This window comes from Hyla sarda, chromosome 3 (genome assembly GCF_029499605.1).
Source record: "Hyla sarda isolate aHylSar1 chromosome 3, aHylSar1.hap1, whole genome shotgun sequence".
Classification (NCBI taxonomy): Eukaryota; Metazoa; Chordata; class Amphibia; order Anura; family Hylidae; genus Hyla; species Hyla sarda.
The window spans coordinates 55,004,471-55,025,904 of NC_079191.1; the positions used below are offsets into that span (position 1 = coordinate 55,004,471).

The 21,434-nt window shown below is 41.2% G+C and overlaps 1 protein-coding gene across 3 annotated transcripts in view; it reads right to left on the minus strand.

Annotated features, from left to right (window-relative positions):
- The window catches only part of NBAS (NBAS subunit of NRZ tethering complex), a 701,350-nt gene that overhangs the window by 441,177 nt on the left and 238,739 nt on the right, over positions 1-21,434 (minus strand). For all 3 annotated transcript variants that reach the window (XM_056564221.1, XM_056564220.1, XM_056564222.1), the window contains 2 exons: positions 18,188-18,310; positions 1,046-1,148 (listed from right to left, as the gene is read on the minus strand). In XM_056564221.1, the coding sequence (XP_056420196.1) occupies positions 1,046-1,148; positions 18,188-18,310 (226 nt within the window). The remainder of the gene's footprint in view (positions 1-1,045; positions 1,149-18,187; positions 18,311-21,434) is intronic.

A 21,434-nucleotide genomic window follows, 5' to 3' on the forward strand; every position in this document is an offset into this window, starting at 1 on the left:
AGGACCACTGGAGGCAGTTGAGTCAATCAACAGGCGGGCATGACATAAGCAGAGAGAGGCGATGAGGCCCTGGGACGCCTCGCCTCAGGTGTTAATAACATGACAGATGCACTTAAATTTTTTACACATTATTATGGAGGCTGCCATTAATTTAGACAGCCCATCCTATGGACATCGGCAGCAATAGACAGGAGCTGCCCCATTTACATGAATGGGAAAGGTATCTCATTGACCTTTGAAGAGGTCCACTGGGAGGGGGAGGCTGAGCTACTATTCCCTACATCTACTGGTAACACTTTTCACTGTTATACTGTGGTGATCAATTCCCAGCAGCCTCTTTATCATCACAGACAGAACAGGAAGTATCAGCTTTGTTTTAGGCCTAGTAGCCAAAATGAAAACTGCAAGTTTCAAGATTCTTAAATTCAGAATAAAATTTAAACTAAAATTGTTTAAAAAAAATATTGTTTAACATAAAAACTTGATTTAAACAATACGCCTTTTCTGATGACACATTCCCTTTAACAACCCATCAGCGTCAGGTCCCAAAAAATTCAGTGAAGATCCATTTCACAATATACATTCATAGTGGTCAGAATTCTGTTTTACTGATACAGAGCACCAATATCACAAGTTAAAGGATAAATTCTGGCTGGCTAACCCCACTAGGGTAAGCTTCTTGCATACTATTACTTACTTCAATACTTAAATTGCATCGGGTTCAACTCATCACTGAATGAAGTTTACTGCTTTTCAAGGAAAGTAAACCAGTCCAGTAGTGAGGGAACTCATCTTGGCTATGAACCCAGATTAGTATATCATACGGACAATTGGCAAAATATTTATAGCAATAGATTGGATAAGGTGGTAGAACTGTATCCTGTGCTGGTTGCAAAAATTATTTATGGATAGGAACCAAGAAAATAAAAGTTTGTGTCCCCACAGACTTCAGCAAATTCTATTTACTGATGTATCTAACTGTAACAATAAATGAGGAACAATAGGGAAGTAGAAGTAGTAGTGGTAGTAGAAGTATTGGTCTTACCTCGTGGCAGACATCTGTAGTCAGACATGTGTACACATTCTGCTGCATGTCCAGAATATCTTGCAGCAGCCCCTTCCAGTGACTCTCACTGACTGGAGGTTGCCTAAAAAAAAATGGTAAATACACAAAATAGACATATGAGTAATGTGTACATGTAAATTGGTTAAACATATTGCAAATAATAAATAAATATATACCGTATATACTCGAGTATAAGCCGAGTTTTTCAGCACGATTTTTCGTGCTGAAAACACCCCCCTCGGCTTATACTCGAGTGAACTCCCCCACCCGCAGTGGTCTTCAACCTGCGGACCTCCAGAGGTTTCAAAACTACAACTCCCAGCAAGCCCGGGCAGCCATCGGCTGTCCGGGCTTGCTGGGAGTTGTAGTTTTGAAACCTCCGGAGGTCCGCAGGTTGAAGACTACTGCGGCCTTCGACATCATCCAGCCCCCTCTCACCCCCTTTAGTTCTGAGTACACACCTCCGCTCACCTGTCCGGTGGACTGTCCGGTGAGGAGGTGGTCCGGTGGGATAGTGGTTCCGGGCTGCTATCTTCACCGGGGGCGCCTCTTCTCCGCGCTTCCGGCCCGGAATAGAGGCGTTGCCTTGATAATGACGCAGAAGTACGTTGGCAATGAACGTACCTCTGCGTCGTTGTCAAGGCAACGTGACTATTCTGAGGCCGGGCCCGAAGCGCTTAGAAGAGGCCTCCCCGGTGAAGATAGCAGCCCGGAACCACTATCCCACCGGACCACCTCCTCTCCGGACAGCCCTGCAGGACCGGACCAGCGCCGAGCGGAGGTGAGTACTCAGAACTAAAGGGGGGTGAGAGGGGGCTGGATGATGTCGAAGGCCGCAGTGGTCTTCAACCTGCGGACCTCCGGAGGTTTCAAAACTACAACTCCCAGCAAGCCCGGACAGCCGATGGCTGCCCGGGCTTGCTGGGAGTTGTAGTTTTGAAACCTCTGGAGGTCCGCAGGTTGAAGACCACTGCGGGTGGGGGAGTTCACTCGAGTATAAGCCGAGGGGGGTGTTTTCAGCACGAAAAATCGTGCTGAAAAACTCGGCTTATACTCGAGTTGTAGTTTTGAAACCTCCGGAGGTCCGCAGGTTGAAGACCACTGCGGCCTTCGACATCATCCAGCCCCCTCTCACCCCCCTTTAGTTCTGAGTACTCACCTCTGCTCGGCGCTGGTCCGGTCCTGCAGGGCTGTCCGGAGAGGAGGTGGTCCGGTGGCATAGTGGTTCCGGGCTGCTATCTTCACCGGGGAGGCCTCTTCTAAGCGCTTCGGGCCCGGCCTCAGAATAGTCACGTTGCCTTGACAACGACGCAGAGGTGCGTTCATTGCCAACGTACTTCTGCGTCATTGTCAAGGCAACGCCTCTATTCCGGGCCGGAAGCGCGGAGAAGAGGCGCCCCCGGTGAAGATAGCAGCCCGGAACCACTATCCCACCGGACCACCTCCTCACCGGACAGTCCTGCAGGACCGGACCAGCGCCGAGCGGAGGTGAGTACTCAGAACTAAAGGGGGTGAGAGGGGGCTGGATGATGTCGAAGGCCGCAGTGGTCTTCAACCTGCGGACCTCCGGAGGTTTCAAAACTACAACTCCCAGCAAGCCCGGACAGCCGATGGCTGCCCGGGCTTGCTGGGAGTTGTAGTTTTGAAACCTCTGGAGGTCCGCAGGTTGAAGACCACTGAGGGCGAATGATGAGAAGAGGATGATGAAGGGGGGGGGGGGTGTGGGATGATGACAAGAGGATGATGAAGGGGGGTGGGTGGGATGATGAAGGGGGGATGTGTGGGATGATGACAAGGGGATGATGAAGGGGGGATGTGTGGGATGATGACAAGGGGATGATGAAGGGGGGATGTGTGGGATGATAAGGGGATGATGAAGGGGGGATGTGTGGGATGATGACAAGGGGATGATGAAGGGGGGATGAGTGGGATGATGACAAGGGGATGATGAAGGGGGGATGTGTGGGATGATGAAGGGGGGATGTGTGGGATGATGAAAAGGGGATGATGAAGGGGGGATGTGTGGGATGATGAAAAGGGGATGATGATGAGGATGTTAATGACGGGTCTGGATGATGACAGGGGGGGATGATGTATTTCCCACCCTAGGCTTATACTCGAGTCAATAACTTTTCCTGGGATTTTGGGTTGAAATTAGGGGTCTCGGCTTATACTCGGGTCGGCTTATACTCGAGTATATACGGTGTGTATGTATATATATATATATATATATATATATATATATATATATATATTAGTGCTACGCCATTTTATGCTAGGAACATTAGGGACCCACTCTAAATAGGTGGCCTTGACGTGGCGAGCGGGCTTTGTACTTTTTGATCAAAACGTATATACTAACAACCTGTTAGTTTTTGATATTATGCTGAGAAGCAATTAGATCATTGTGCAAGATTGTAGATGTGCGGCCATGTCTGTCTTCTACCTGAATTCACATTGTGTTTTCTATCCCCTCTTTTTTTTTTTTTTTTTTTTTTGAACATGTGCTGCACTCTTCCCCACACCCTCAGCCCAACCCTATATAAGTAGTAGTTAGCTACACATGGGCCATTTCTTTCCTAGCAGCCTCCCAGTGTGACTGGGAGAGCATGGTAAGTGAGCTGTAGCATCCGGTTCACACTGGTGTGGTGCTGTGTGGCATCCGTTGCTGACGTGGCGCCGTGTCTGCGGGGAGGTGCGACCCATGGACTGGTTTGAGTGGCATTGGGGCCGCTCTGCCAGTGGGATCGTTCCCCCTGTGGGCACTGGTGTCGCGGCGGTGGTGGTCGCCGCCCAGTGCTACACCATTTTATGCTAGGGACGTTAGGGACCCACTCTAAATAGGTGGCCTTGACGTGGCGAGTGGGCTTTGTACTTTTGATCAAAACGTATATACTAACAACCTGTTAGTTTTTGATACTATGCTGAGAAGCAATTAGATCATTATACAAGATTGTAGATGTGCACCATGTCTGTCTTCTACCTGAATTCATATATATATATATATATATTAGGGATGCACCGAAATTTCAGCCGCAAAAAAATGCCTCTTTCTGCATTTTCGTGCTGCAAATTTTGGGGTTGTGGCCTAAATGACACAGGGCCTACAGGTACGGCGCCAGGGACTTAGTGCACCAGAGTGCTCTTGTACGCCCTGAGTCCCGCCCCGCTTCTTCCCTCCACGAAGTCTCCGCCCACTCTATTATCATCTATCAACCCAAACATCCCCCCGCCTACCATCATCAGCTGCAGTTTCTGTCTGTCCTGGTAACTGTTTTTCATTTGTGTGTGACCTCCAGTATACAAAGGTACAAAGTACTACAACAATTGTAGCGCTTTGTCACTTTGCATATTGGAGTCTGTACTACAGATTCTAATATGCAAAGGGGTAAAGCAATAGAACCCCCAGTATGTAAATATAATATGGAAAGGGGTACACAGCACTACAACCACCAGTTTGTAGAGATACAATGCATTAGAAGCTCATAACCTCCAGCACAGAAGACAAGAAGGCTTGCAATGCATTGTATCTCTACATACTGGGAGTTGTAGTGCTTTTTCCTTTTGCATACTGGGAGTTATAGTCCATTGTTGCACTGCATAGTGGAGGTTGTAGTAAAAAGTAAATAAGTGAAATGTAATTCTCCTCTTTTCCTATTTAAAAAAAAAAAAAAAAGTATAAACAAATGTAAATAAAACATATTTGGTATCGCCGGGTGCATAAATATCTGGTTCATAAAAACATTATGTTAATGATCCTGTATGGTAAATGGCATAAACATAAAAATAAAAACATCTATGTCCAAAAATATGGATTTTTATCAGAAAAAAATTATTAAAAGTAAAAAAAAAAAAAAAAAAAATAAACAGAACTAGAATGGTACCAATAAAAACTACAGATCACGGCGCAAAAAATAAGCCCTCATACATCCAACAATACAGAAAAATAAAAAAGTTATATAGAAACTATATTTTAAAAAGTGGGCGGGGCAATGCATTTTTGGTATGGTTTTTGGGCCAAGCAAAACCTAAATTTTCCGTTTCAGCCCAAAATTTCCCTTTCGGTGAATCCCTTATATATTTGTCCCATCTTGAAAATATTGGGGGGAAAAAAAAACAACTCTATTATTATAAAATTAAGTTACATTGGTCGTCCAAGGTCTGATTTCACCCCATTCAGTGACGCATACGTCTGCCCAATCGAATGTTGGAAATATTTCATTATGAAAAAATAGTGCATGCAGGTGGTTCTGACAAGGATCCATCTATTTTACCGTATGGGTGTTTGATGTATCGTGTGTATGTAACTAAAGACACAGACATAATACAGCTGTTGGCCGAAAGAACCATTGCCCACCCTGCCACCCTCCCCTCCCCCCCCCGAATGAATACACTGAGTGATCTCCCTGACCCTACTATGCCTTTGCTTAGTGTAAATTTAGCTTTAAAGGGGTATTCCAGGAAAAAACTTTTTTTTAATATCAGAAGGTTCCAGAAGGTTAAACAGATTTGTAATTTACTTCTATTAAAAAATCTTAATCCTTTCAGTACTTATGAGCTTCTGAAGTTAAGGCTGTTCTTTTCTGTCTAAGTGCTCTCTGATGACACGTGTCTCGGGAACCGCCCAGTTTAGAAGAGGTTTGCTATGGGGATTTGCTTCTAAACTGGGCGGTTCCCGAGACACATGTCATCAGAGAGCACTTAGACAGAAAAGAACAGCCTTAACTTCAGAAGCTCATAAATACTGAAAGGATTAATATTTTTTTAATAGAAGTAAATTACAAATCTGTTTAACCTTCTGGAGCCAGTTGATATATATATATATATATATATATATATATATAAAAAAAAGTTTTTTCCTGGATAACCCCTTTAAGCTGAAAGCCAGGGTAACCAGTGACCACCAGCCTGCTAGGTTCTGCCTATTTTTCTAAACTAAAAGATATACACAAAAAGGCAAGTAGGTGTCTGGCACTTCAAAGACAGGTAATTTCAGCTGACTTCTAAGCCGCATGCAGGAAATCATAACATGGGCCGTCTATGGCGCTGGAATATTAGCAAAATAGAGATGATAGAACAGTGAAGGCGTAGAAGAAAAAAGGCAATGTCGCACTGACCGATTCAAACTTAATTTATTGAAGGTAGCTCAGCGGGTACACAGGTCATAAGTGCGGGGGCGCCTCCATGGAGGCGCCCCCACACTTATGACCTGTGTACCCGCAGAGCTACCTTCAATAAATTAAGTTTGAATCGGACCGGTATGTGCGGCATTGCCTTTTTTCTTCTACGTCTGCAAACTAAAAATTTAGATCAGAGTAACAAAAATTCCCTCTATGTTACAATTTGCTTGTACTGCAGTAATACAAAGTATAATAATGTGAGGTAAATGCTCCGACACAAGACATCAGTGCAAGCAATAAATGGAAAGCTCGTCATTGAAGTGATCACAGATCATTTGATTCTGGCCACGTCTGAGCCAAGTCCTGCTGTTCCGTGAACATCCTTCATGCTACCCCAATGAGTTGTGGATCAGTGCACACAATCAGCGCTCCTCTACTGTGTATTGTCACAGTGATCTAAACACAGGCACCAGTCTTCTGTGACCTGATACATAGTCTCCGAAACCCAATGAAGCAATGAGCCTCATGTAAGGCCATTCACGTTTAATTGAGGTCATTCCAACTCAAACATGTTGCACAGAAACATCAGCTGAAGCAATGCATGTAAGAGCATCATACTACAGGTACAATAACATAAAAATTGGCCAACTTAATATCACTATAGCTTAGGATACCAGTTTAACAAAGTATTATTGAGCAATGCAGTTTAAGGTGGTACACCGTCGCTTCTATTTCCATGCACAACAATTAAAGGGGTATTCCAGGAAAAAAAAAATTATATATCAACTGGCTCCAGAAAGTTAAACAGATTTGTATATTACTTCTATTTAAAAAATTGTAATTCTTTCTATAATTATCAGCTGCTGAAGTTGAGTTGTTGTTTTCTGTCTGGCAATAGTGCTCTCTGCTGACATCTCTGCTTATCTCGGGAACTGCACAGAGTAGAAGAGGTTTGCTATGGGAATTTGCTTCTACTTTGGACAGTTCCGGAGACAGGTGTCATCAGAGAGCACTAAGACAGAAAAGAACACCTCAACTTCAGCAGCTAAAAACTACTGAAAGGATTAAGATTTTTTATTAGAAGTAATTTACAAATCTATTTAACTTTCTGGAGCCAGTTGATATATAAAAAAAAAGTTTTTTCCTGGAATACCCCTTTAACTCACTTAAAGGGGCACTCCACTGGAAAACTATTTTTCTTTTAATCAACTGGTGCCAGAAAGTTAATCAGATTTGCAAATTACTTTCAGTACTTATGAGCTGCTGTATGTTTCAGAGGAAGTTCTCTTCATTTTGAATTTCCTTTATGTCTGACCACAGTGCTCTCTGCTGACACCTCTGTCCATGTAAGGAACTGTCCAGAGCAGGAGCAAATCCCCATAGCAAACGTCTCCTGCTCCGGACAGTTCCTGTCAGACAGTGGTCAGACAGAAAGGAAATTTAAAAAGAAAAGAACTTCCTCTGTAGTATACAGCAGCTGATAAGTACTGGAAGGATTAAGATTTTTAAATAGAAGTAATTAACAAATCTGTTTAACTTTCTGGCACCAGTTAATAAAAAAATGTTTTCCAGGGGAGTACCCCGTTAAGGCAGGCATGCTTACCAAGGGTGAGGCTGTCGACCTACCTGCAAGGACCTGGCCACCCTAGTTTCTGTCTGCAAGTATATGCTAGTATGTATCACTAAATTGCTACTGAAATGCAAAGTTGTCACATAAATTTCTGGCATATGAGAAAACCAACAAGCTGTCTTGTCTAACCCAAGGATCTACAGCATTGTCTTATGGATGCAGTAAGAGCCAATGCAACTCATCTTTTGAAACTGCCGTACTCTTGCATTCATGTTGCTGTCTATGTATCAAGATGATATATATATGCTGTTTTAATCTTATAAGTGTTCCCTGATGAATTGCAGTTTACCTTGTGAAGAAACATGTCAGGAAATTTTATTTGTTGGGGTGCACTAGTTTTTGTTGGGGTTCATTATTCAGGTACTTATTTGTCACCTGTGTGTGTTACTGGTGCACCCAAACCAAAAAAGTTCCCAAATGGCGATTCCCAACATGTTTCACTACAAGATGAACTAACTGTGGATCTTCAGGGAACCCCTATGGCATCAAAACAGCACGTATTTCATCCTGATACAGACACCAACATACATACAATAGGGATACCTCCCCCTTCCTCTCCCTTAGGTTTGTCACTATATGTGTCCACCAGAGGTAATGCACGATCATTTTATGAATTTAATGCTATCTTATGTCTAGATGAACTGGTCTTTGCTAGACTTAAAAGATTTTATATAAAAATGAATAAAGATTATGTTTTACTTTGGTACAATGTTTGTCAAACTGCAATATTATCAAAAACAGATTTTTTTTTTCTTTCACAATGAGAGCACATGGTTGACATATATGGCAGCATCTACTGGAGGTACAAGTCAAAGTCTCCTGTACACACCTCAGATGGGCATTGCAAAACACAGTGTGAAAATAGCATTGCTTGCAGTCAGTGAATGAGAGAATCCATTGTTTACTTTCAGAGATTGAGGATGTGTCCTGGTCAAGTGATCGCAGGAGTGACCAGCCCCTTATAAGAGCTCCCATATCTATATTGTTACCAGTAAGGACTATTGTACTCATTGCACGATCAGGACAGTTTTCAATAAAGCTTTTCTTTCACTGACATTAAGCAGAAAGCTTGGCTTGAAAACTGTGAAAAAATGATGCAGCCAATAAGTTAGAAGTTAGCATACCTTTCTAATATACTGTACAGTACTTAACATTCTTCATTAAAGGGGTACTCCCATGGAAACCTATTTTTTATTTTTATTTTTTAATCAACTGGTGCCAGAAAGTTAAACAGATTTGTAAATCACTTCTATTAAAAAAATCTTAATCCTTCCAGTACTTTTTAGGGCCTGTATACTAAAGAGAAATCCAAAATGGAAATGCATTTCCTGTGATGCCCTGACCACAGTGCTCTCTGCTGACGTCTGCTGTCCATTTCAGGAACTGTCCAGAACAGGAGAAAATCCCTATAGCAAACACATGCTGCTCTGGACAGTTCCTAAAATTGAAAGAGGTCAGCAGAGAGCACTGTGGTCAGGACATCAAAGGAAATGCATTTCTTTTTTGGATTTCTCTTTAGTATATAGCCCCTAAAAAGTACTGCAAGGATTAAGATTTTTTAATATAAGTAATTTACAAATCTGTTTAACTTTCTGGCACCAGTTGATTTAAAAAAAAAAAAAAAAGGTTTCCACGGGAGTACCCCTTAAAAGGAAAACTGTCACTAAACCCCCAGAGGTACTGGCTGGTAGTGCGGGGGACGCTGATCAATATGATGCCTACCATGTCTGAATTCGTCCAGCTGTTCGTCTGATATCTTCATTTTTTCAAGATATGACAATCATCTTCTAACTGGCATGGGCGGGGTTACTGCCTTCATCTGGCACTGTGACGTCACCGCCGCTCGGCCCACAGCACCGCATATGCATAATTGTGCCCTCCCTTCGTATCTCCCTCTCCTACCCGCTCTGTATGTGACTCCACTGCGCTGAGGCTTCTTCCGGGTGTACACAGGAAGCTGGCACATGCGCAATGGAGTCACATACAGAGCTGGGAGGAGAGGGATATACTAAGGGAGGGCATGAATATGCATAAGCCGGGCCGGTGCTGACGTCACAGTGCCAAATGAAGGCAGTAACCCCGCCTGTGCCAGTTAGAAGATGATTTGCATATCTTGAAAAATGAAGATATCAGGCGAACAGCTGGACGGATCCGGGCATAGTAGGCATCATATTGATCAGCATCCCCCACACTACCAGCCAGTACCTCTGGTTAGTGCAGGGGGGGGGTGTTTGGTGACAGTTTTACTTTAAAACCAGAAAACGTATTTAATTATTTTACTTTTCTCTGTCAATAGGGACTATTCCAATCCAACAAACCAGCTGGAATAATGTTGCGCTTTATTTTTAGCTTATCCAGCTCTTCCAATCGGCTTCATTATCCATTACCTCCCTTTTGTGATTAAAGCCCCACAATGCTATTCATCTTTCTCCAACCTTGGAAGATTTGCTTGCTGTTTAAGGGATATCATTCTTGTAGATTAGACTATTGACTGGGTGCTGTAATTACCTGCTCCTGTCCGGCCATTATATCACTGAAATCGGCAAGCATTGGATCAGGCGGCTTGACTTTGACCCTGGACTTTATCACAGGCATTGTACTTGGGTCAGCAAGTTATTTGGCCTTCAAATGTACAAAGCATCGCAGAAATCCCTGAAAAGGTTTCTTGCAAAGTTAAGAGATCGTGATTTTTCACCTCTAAGAAATGTTTCATTTGGAAGTTATTGATCAGTCATGGTATACGTAACACAGGCTTTATTTCTCTGTAAGCCGACATGTACATGAAGCTAAACCGGAGATGTTTTATTTAAGGGATAAAACGAAAATAAATAAATAAAACTACCGTATATAGACCGCCATAAATTAGCCAGTAATTTGCTTCCACATATACTAAAACAACAGCTATTGATAGTAAAGAGGCATCCCAAGATTATGCATTATCATCTATCCACGGAATATTAGTATATTTAGTATTTGATCGATAGGGACCTGACCGCTGGGGCCTCCAATGATCATGAGAATGGGGGTTCACAACATAGAGATGACTGCTAGGATCCAGCCACCAATTTGTAAATGCTACTAGTGTAGAATACTGATACTCCTAGTGCAATGGCTTAGGTGGTGGCACAAGACAAAGGGATTTTTTTTTAATGGACTGTGCTACAGGAAATTTAAGGTTAGTGTAGTTCATAATATAGTGTCTGCACCTGTGTTTCATGGTGGTCTTGCAATTCTTATGTGATCTTTGCCTCGATGTTCATTTTTATCAGCATACAAAATTTGTGTTGTCTCAGCTTTTCCCAGGTTGTAGTGTGACCGAAGACATTACATCACTAGTCATGTGCTAAAAGGGAGTCTATCTACTTCAATGGGTGGAGCAACCGCTGGGTGGCTTTGGGGTGTGGGGAGACCATTCTCCACAGAGCTGCAGCTGTACTACAGTCGTATAGTGGAAGGGAGAAAAACAACCTCACACTTACAAACAAGGGATCCCGAGACCTGGAACAGGAAATAGACATTTCACAAAAAGAAAGCAGCGGCATTATGGTCGACTCACAACACAGCCATGGATCCTTCCTAAGCATGTCCATTACTGTCTTGCAGGCAACATGTATTGATTACCTACCCTCGGTATAGGCCATTATTATCAGAGCTGAGAGCAGCCAGTTACCCATATACAGTATTGTCTAGTGGACATGCTGGGTTAATGCAGTTAAGTTCCTATTAAAGTGGATGGAGCTGTCTGTTTCAGGCTCTGTTGACTGTATAAAGGCCATTTTATACAGGTCAATGGCTGCAGGATGATGTGTTTGTCCAAGGAATCCTCATACTACTCAAATCAATTAAGAGTCTCACTACATGAGTCATGTGTCCTTTATTTCATCGTTGTCGGACCCACATCTCCAGTTCACACAAGGCAACGTGCGGTAATGATTTTAATGGCCGCAAAAAAGATATGATCAGCCGTTGAACAAGCATTTAAGTTATTATCCAAAATGAGCAATCCTACAAATGCTCATTCAGCTGAAAAATTGCTTTAAAGAGGATGTATTGATTTTCTTTTTTCCTGATTAAAGGCAAATATTAAAACATGTTCTTATTCTATTTCTATTTAAAAAAATAAAAAACATTTATTTAGTTTTTTGGGCACTATTATGGGGACTGCCATCTTGCTTCAGCTGTTTTAACAGCATTTAGAGATATGCTTCACAGCTGGACCATAGACAACAATAGACAGGACCTGTCCCCTTTAGATGAACTGGAGAAGTTATTGGGCATTCTGTGTGACCATTTCAGAGCTCATTCTACCAAGAGAAGGGAGGGGGGATGCTGATCTCTGCTGTAAATGGCGGTGAATCCAGTGTTATCTATTTACTATATATTTATCTATATAGTGGGAGGAGGCAGCTCCACCCACCAGCTCTGGGAGAACTGCAAATTCTAGAGGAAGCCTGCAGAAATCTGCTGAAAAATACCATGTACAAGTTATATGATGGCCAAGAAATCACCTGCAAGTCACCTGAAATAACAGGTAGGCTTTAACTCCCTAAGGAGGACTTACTTTTTATTTTTACGTTTTTGTATATCCTCCTTGTCTTCTAAAAATAATAGCTCTTTTATATTTTCATCCACAGACTAGTATGAGGGCTTGTTTTTTGCACAACCAGTTGTCCTTCATTTTACCATAAAATGTATGGCGCAACCAAAAAAATACTATTTGTTGGGAAATTGAAAAGAAAACCACAATTTTTCAAATTTTGGAAGGTTTCGTTTTCAAGCTGTACAATTTACGGTAAACATGACATGTTTTCTTTATTCTGTGGGTCAATTCGATTAAAATGATACCCATGATTACATACTTTAATATAGTATCGCTTTTAAAAAAAATCGCAAACTTTGTTAACCAAATTAGTACGTTTAAAATCCCTCTATTTTGCAGACCTATAACTTTTTCATTTTTTCCGTATAAGCGGCGGTATGAGGGCAAATTTTTTGTGCCGTGATCTGTACTTTTTATTGATATAACATTTGCATATATAAAACTTTTAATAAATGTATCAATTTTTTTGGGAATAAAATATTACAAAAAAAGCAGCAATTTTGATTTTTTTTTTTTTTTAATGTTCACGCTGTTCACCGTACAGGATCATTAACATTATATTTTAAGAGTTTGGATATTTACGCACGCTGCGATCCCAAATATGTTTATACTTATTATTATTATATTTTTTTTTAAACAGTTATTGCGAGTAAAATGGGGAAAAAGGGACAATTTTAATTTTTTAATAGGGAAGGGGATTTTACATATTTTTTAACACTTTTTTTTTACTTTTATTTTTACACTTTAATAGTCCCATAGGGGACTATTTATAGCAATCACTTGATTGCTAATACTGTTCAGTGCTATGCATAGGGCCCAGCACTGATCAGTATTATCGGTGATCATCTGCTCTGGTCTTCTCGATCTCAGACCAGAGCAGAAGACCCCGGGAGATGGCCGGAGGCAGGTGAGGGGATCTCCGGCCCCCCATGCTGGATGATTGGATCCCTGCAGCAGCGCTGCGGGCAATCCGATCATTCATTATATTATATTGACGGCACTGCCGCAGATGCCGTGATCTGTACTGATCACGGCATCTGAGGGGTTAATGGCACAAATCAGCGCTATTGCTGATGTGCGCCATTACTGGCGGATCCCCGGCTGCTATCGGTACAATGCTCGCGGTCATGTGCAGGCGTAAATATACATCCTGGTGCGTTAAGTACCACCACACCAGGACGTAAATTTACACCCTGCATCGTTAAGGGTTATTATATTATATAGATAATAAAATAGAAAATTAAAAAACTAATTACCAAAAATTCTTAAATTATGGTTAAAATAAACCTGCTTTAAACATTAGATCATTTTTTGACAACATATTCTTTTACGGTTGCTCGTGACATCACACAGCTACAGCCTCAAAACATAAAAGGTAAATATGCAGAAATTGGATTTATAGCATTCATTTTTTTTTCTACTGAATAAGGCTGGGTTCACACTACGTTTTTGTCATACTGTTTTCAATCCGTTTTTCTAAAGAAAACCGTATGGCAAAAAAACGGATGGAACAGTATGGAAAAAAGTAAACCGTATGCGTTTATAAACAGTATACTGTTTTTAAAAGTGCATACAGTTCCGTCAGTTTTTATAGAAAAAAAAAACCATACGTTTTTGAAAATTTCGTCCATTTTTAATGGGAGGGGTCTTGGGTGGGGACTTTAGGATTCAAATGCGCATGTGCAAAGTAAAAACGTATACGTTTTTCCCGTATGGAACCGTATAAATGTGCGTTTCCCATTGACGTCCATGTTAAAAAAAAAAACGTATGCGGTTGCAGTACGGTTTTTAAACCGGAGACAAAATTGTGGTCAACCATGGTTTTTACTCCGGTTTAAAAACCGTACTGCAACCGCATACGTTTTTTTTAACATGGACGTCAATGGGAAACGCACATGTATATGGTTCCATATGGGAAAAACGTATACGTTTTTACTTTGCACATGCGCATTTGAATCCTAAAGTCCCCACCCAAGACCCCTCCCATTAAAAATTGACAACATTTTCAAAAACGTATGTTTTTTTTTTCTATAAAAACTGACGGAACTGTATGCACTTTTAAAAACAGTATACTGTTTAAAAACACATACGGTTTACTTTTTCCCATACTGTTCCATCCATTTTTTGCCATACGGTTTTCTTTAGAAAAATGGATTGAAAACAGTATGGAAAAAACGTAGTGTGAACCCAGCCTAAGAGACATTGACCATAATTTAACAATCAGCCTGAAACCCAAATTGTCAGTATTTTGCCACAGCAACCGATCACAGCTCAACTTTCACTTTACAATAGTTTGTTAAGATATGAAGAGTTGAGCTGTGATTGGTTGTTGTGGGAAAAATCAGACAATTAGGGTTTCAGGCAGATTGATAAATCAGGACCATTGTGGATAAGATGTGCTATTGTTTAAAGAGAAGATGCATTTTTAACACATACCACTTAAATTCCTATAAAATAACCTGTGTTGCTACCCATTGAGAAAAGGCCAAAATTTATATTTTCTATTTTTCTTATTTTTTTTTCCTACTTTAAATCTGTGAATGGGGAAAACGTTGTTTGGTAGATTTGATCCTTTCAGGCTTCAGTGGTTCTTCTGTTTTTCACTACCTGTAGTTAATGGTTTATGAGCTGTGTGTAAATAAAGCAGCTTCATTTCGGTTATCGGCTGCAGTCTATAAGCCTATAAAGTAAGAGCAGCGCTCGTACCAGGAAAAGGAGCCAGCTGGCAAGATTAACATGCAATGGGAAAGAAATAACAGAGGACCAGAGCACCAGATCTCAGCATATAAAACACTGCAGAAAACAAGAGGTTGTTAGGAATCTACAAAACTAAATACTAATTATTATCAGTGTAATAATAATAATAATATAAAATCACTGCTGCTTTATCATCTCAGACCAAGTGCGGCAAGACTGGCGCAGGACACAGTGTTCTTGGACTGCTATGAAGGATACATTTCATTTTTTTATTATAACCCACTGATTAATAATAGGGAGCCTTAAAGGGATTTTTCTCATTAGCAAAGTAGTAAGCAAATTTGGTAAAACCAGATGCGTAGCGAGAATTAATTAATTAATTTTAAATTGGAAAAGGTGACCTACAGCACTGTTCTTTTCCCTAATAATCTAATCACTTCCTGATTTCCTCTCTGAATTGTAACCCTGCTGTTGGCAGGCAACAAAACACACACTTCCCCACGATCCCCCTTGCTTGTATACACAGTAGAGACTAACAAGCAATATGCAGTTCAACTGGGCATGCTTGGCCGTCTCAGTGAATGCCCTGAATGGTAGTAACCAAAGGCAACCGGGAAAAATAAAGTCATATTGTGGATTAGAATATGTATATATGTCCATCAGACTGAGTGCCAGAGTCTTGTTGAGGAGCGATGTAAGCAAATAAAATCTGTGTATGATGCAGAATAAGATATAGTGCAGAAATAGAAGCACACATCACCAGCCATGAATTAGCTCCTTGTTGTACGTTTAGGCCATTAAAGTTTATGAGGCCCCATTCTTTCCATGCATGGATATGTCGGAATCTCATTCTCTATGCATGCACAGTCAGATTTGTTACCTATTGACTTTAAAGTGTATCTGTCAGCTACAATTCAGGTTCCAATTTGGTGACATTGTTAGTGCAACAAAGCACATGATACCTTTCATATTTATATCTGTACTTTCAAACGCTAGAAAAATGCTTTTATTCTGTGCAGAGTCAAACAGGTGGTCCCAAGCCCAGGAGTCCTGAGGGCGCGAACACCTCCTCATTTCCCCTCCCACCTCTGTCCCTGCTTGATTGACAGTCAGCTGGAAGCTGAGCTCTGTTTCCAGATCTCACACCGGGGCACAATTTCTATACACAGTGCAGGAACAAGATTTGGAAACAGGGCTCGGCTTCCAGCTGACTGTCAATCAAGCAGGAACAGGGATGGAAAGTGAGATGTCACAGTGCTCAGAGAATAAAAACATTTTTCTACATTATAAAAGCACATAATGTAGATATACACAGATATATAAAAAGGTATCAGGTGCCTGATTTGCCCAAACAGCAACAATGTCACCGTTCTGAAACATGAATTGCAGTAGTTTCCCTGAAACAGTCCGGACACAGTCAGCTAGTGTTTCGGATCATTTTCTGAACGTATAAGGGTATAAGGGATTTGATGCACAGGATTTTCTGCTGCAGATTTCAATGTTAATTAAATGACTGAGCACCGCTTTTAATCTGCAATTACAAATCCTGTGTATCAAATCTGCGCAGGATCCTGTATGTGTGAACATACCCTAAGAGTTTTGATTCCGAGCTTAAAGTGCAGCAAGCTATGTTTTACGGTTCAAGGATAAACTATCATACAATCGGAAAATGACCCATGCCAATCCATATATGGCTACATAATCATTCCATTTTGACAGGATGCAGATGTAGCTGTGCAAAATAAAGCTTAATTGTGGTGTGCTGTAGTTTTTATAGTCACTCTAGTGCAGGGTGTATAACATAATTTCACACTTGATTAAAAGTTCCTGGATGCGGGCTTTACCATGAGATCACTTGTACAATACACTGCAATACTATAGTATTGTGATTTTACCGTTCTTTCACAGAAGGCCTCAAGGACTTTACTAGATTGCTGACTACCGTGACAACCCAATGGCAATCTGAGGATGTGCAAGTAGAAGGTAGAAGAGGTGATAGAAAAAGTGCCGCCTGTGTTTAACATCTCAAATACTTTTATTGTTATTCATGGCAGCATCTGAGGCTCTAAAGGGATTGTGAGATCAATACCACTTTTTCCTTATCCACAGGATAGAAGTAAGTGTATAATTGTCGAGGAAGATCGACTGCTGGGACCCCTTTCATTTTAAGAACTGTATTTCCGAAGCTCCCATCTCTATGAGCAGAAGTCGTGAACACATTGCCGCTTCATTCATTGTCTATGAGACCATCTTCAGCAGTTTAAAGGGGTACTCCGCCCCTCGACGGAGGGGGCAAAGCCGTGACGTAACGATGCTCCGGCCCCTGTATCGCCCGTCATTACGCACAGAGCGAGCGTGATCTGTGCAGTAATGACAGCGGGGTGCCGCAGCAGAGATCCCGGGGGTCCCCAGCAGCGGGACCCCGGCGATCTGACATATTATCCCCTATCCTTTGGATAGGGGATAAGATGCTTGGGGCGGAGTACCCCTTTTAATAGCCAACTAATAGAGTGGCAGTACACATACTCGACTGCCGCTCCGTTCCAAAAGGAGTTTCGAGAACTCTGCTCCCAGGGGTCAAACCCCTTTGGTCATTGTATACAAGATAGTGAATATGTTTTAATGAGGACACAACCCCTTTAAATGGCCTTGGAGCAGAGTTATCTCCAATCTCAGCCAGTGAGAGCAGGTGTCAGCTATATAACACAGCCAGCAGCCACTGCATATCACTGCAGTGCACATCTACCATATACGTATGGCGGAGGTTGTCAAGGTGTTAAAAATGACCAGTCAGCTCTTCCAATATGTCTTTTTCCGTAAATAGAATAATTTCCTAGAATTCCGATTCCTAGAATTTCCTTTGTTATTCCCCATGGAACTATACAAATAAATTGTGCGTTAATATTCCACTTACCAACAGGCTGTATACACAATGAGCACTGACAGGACAGTGCCAGAGTGTGTAGTAACAATTCACATTGATAAGGGTATGGTAACAACCAGTTGACAATTTTTCTGATGTTAATTGCAGGGGTGTAATGGAATTACATTACACCTAATCTACAGACACTTACTTGCGACCAGTGTGCCGGGTAAGGCGTACAATCAGCTTGCGAGCTTCTTCTAAACTTGACTGTGTTTCCTTCACAAATGAAATGGGTTTCTGTAATCCATGCTTCTCCAGGATCTCTGACACACTGTCAATACAAGCATAATATAAGCACTGTGGTAGGTATCGATGCATGAAAATCACAATCAATTGTGTGTTATTTTTATGTGTTATGTCATACGTGTGTGTCCTTGTAAATTATGATAATACATCAAGTCATTAGTGCCAACAAGGGATCATAAAAATATAGTCAAACAGGAAGGATGAGTCTGCACACCATGAAGTCAATTTGCAAATAGTGTCATTATTTATTGTATGTGTCCTGTAAGAGGATCATTGTGCATAATATTGTTGTATTTAAAAATAATATTTAGGCAACTGCCCTTCATCAGGCCTAAAAGTGCACATGGCCAAACTTTGAGTAGTTTGGGGCAGATTCCACAAATATTTCTATGCAGATTCCACCTCAGAATCAGCCTGAAATCCAAGCCCTATTGATTTTAATAGAAAATTTGGCAAGAATTGAATTTTTGATTCAGTTAAGGACACGTCAATTCTTTGATAAGGATTCCATGTAAATTATGCCGATTCTGCCGTAAATCTGCTTTGACCAGGAAACTATAAGAAATTGAGTATACCGTGCATGTGTGCGGCAACTCGCACATCGCAGCGTGTCTGCTCGTAGGGGCAGATTGCCGCTCCAAGCAGGAACATCTGGTGGCACTGTAGGGTCCACCGTCGGCGGATCAGCAGCGTAAAATATGCTGCAGATCCGTCCCTGTGAATGAGCCCTAAGGCCAAGTTTACATGCCAGAATTTCCTAACTGAATTTCCTCTACTTTTCCATGCAAAAACCATGGCATGTAAGTAATTTGAAGAAGATTCCAAGCTGAATTTACATGTGGAAATTCTGCCTGGAATCAAATCCTCATTGGTGTCAATGGAAGGTCCTGACAAGTAGTATTTTCTGCTTCAAGAAAGGACATGTCGATTAGTGAAGTGGAAAAGAATCCCTGTCAGGACCTTCCATTGACATCAATGGGGCCTTGATTCCAGGTGCCTGAAAGGAAGCACAATGTGCATGTTATTGGGAATCAAGACTAATAAAGGGTGGTCAAACAAGTCATACCTCAGATTTAAAGGGGTACTCCGCTGCTCAGCATTTGGAACAAACTGTTCTGAAAGCTGGAGTCGGGAGCTCATGACACCACAACTCTGCCCCCTCAGGACATCATGCCCCGCCCCCTCAAAGCAAGTCTATGGGAAGGGGCTTGACAGTCATCATGCCCCCTCCCATAGACTTGCATTGAAGGGGCAGGATGTGACGGCATGAGGGGGACAAAGCTATGACGTCACAAGCTCCCGGCACCAGCTCCAGCGTTCGGAACAGTTTGTTCCAAACGATGAGCAGCGGAGTACACCTTTAATGCACCCGATTCATCATTCAATGGTCAACTCCAAAGTAGCCTCGGGCTATGTTAAAGGGGTACTCCGGTGAAAAACGTTTTTTTTTTTTTTAAATCAACTGATGCCAGAAAGTTAAACAGATTTGTAAATTACTTCTATTAAAAAATCTTAATCCTTCATGTACTTATTAGCTGCTGAATACTACAGCGGAAATTATTTTCTTTTTGAAACACAGAACTGTCTGCTGACATCACGAGCACAGTGCTCTCTGCTGACATCTCTGTCCATTTTAGGAACTGTCCAGAACAGCATATTTTTGCTATGGGGATTTCCTTTTACCCTGGACAGTTCTTAAAAATGGACAAAGATGTCAGCAGAGAGCACTGTGCTCATGATGTCAGCAGACAGCTCTGTGTTTCAATCGGAAAATAATTTCCACTGTAGTATTCAGCAGCTAATAAGTACAGGAAGGATTAAGATTTTTTTTAATAGAAGTAATTTACAAATCTGTTTAACTTTCTGGCACCAGTTGATTTAAAAAAAAAAAAAAAAGTTTTTCACCGGAGTAACCCTTTAACAGCGAATGTCCGCATGGAAAAATTGTGTGCGGACATTCCCCCGAATGCAGTGCGCAGGCAGGACATGCTGGCGCTAGGACTGCTCGGAAACACGCTGTCTCATAGACGGACTCCACAGAAAGAATAGACATGTCTATTCTTTCTGCGGCTAAACTCTGAAATGTGCACAGTGTAGCAGAATCCAAATTAATTCAAAGGGACTTTTCTGTATGTTAAGTGCACTCTTAGCTTATCAGTTACATTCTCATCACTGCTTTACAGTGAATTAAAGTATTTTGGACAATATTTATCATTTTCACTGATTGTTTTATTAATAAAAAGTTAATTCTATTTATTTTTCATAGTCTACACAGCAAGTAATGACAAATAAGGTGGACATAAATGGCTCTCTGTAGATTAAAATCTAACTAAAAAAACAACCAAACAATAAGACACAGAGCAGAATACACAATGACAATGATAACTTTGCAGCTGATCTTCCAATGTCATCTTGTCACTTGGGACACACAGACACAAAGCGACTACTTCAAGGTCAGGAGGAGACGAGCCCAATCTCCAGCATGTCTTGTAGTGTTATTGTTATTCATACAAGCGTTTAACCACTGAGCTAATCCATCTATCTGCTGTAACTAGATAACAGAGCTGTTGATTTAATAAAGTGACTTAATTTCCAACACCTGCACTTACCATATGGAAACCAGCTATAAGACAAGCAAGATTAAGTTGTAAATAAAAAAAACAAATTATAAAATAAATGAACGTATAAACTAACACTGCTGTCTACTGGGAAGAAAACAAAAGACTTGGCTCATTACATAAACTACATTTTAATATATAGAACAAGAGCAATGTAAGAATACAAGTTAAAGTGATTTTAAGATTTTTTTTTTCCCTAAAAGTAAAACTTTTTTTTTAGATGACTTTCCTAAATTGATGAGAACATAACCGTGCATACCATTATGGGGTACACTGGCAGCTAGCTAATGTGAAGATACTTGGGTTGACGCAGTGAGAGTTGATTATTCAAAAACTTCAACATTCTAATCCAATTACCAAGAGGAGTAATAAGGTTGATGACTGTACTGGTTCATAGGCTTCATAGCTATGGGTACACCCCTACAAGTTGCTATTGGATCTCTCATTGTTTAGCTAAATGAGGGAATGTGAGAAAAAAAAAACAGTACAGAGGAGGCAAGGGAAAAACGGGTACATGAGGAAGATGTAGGG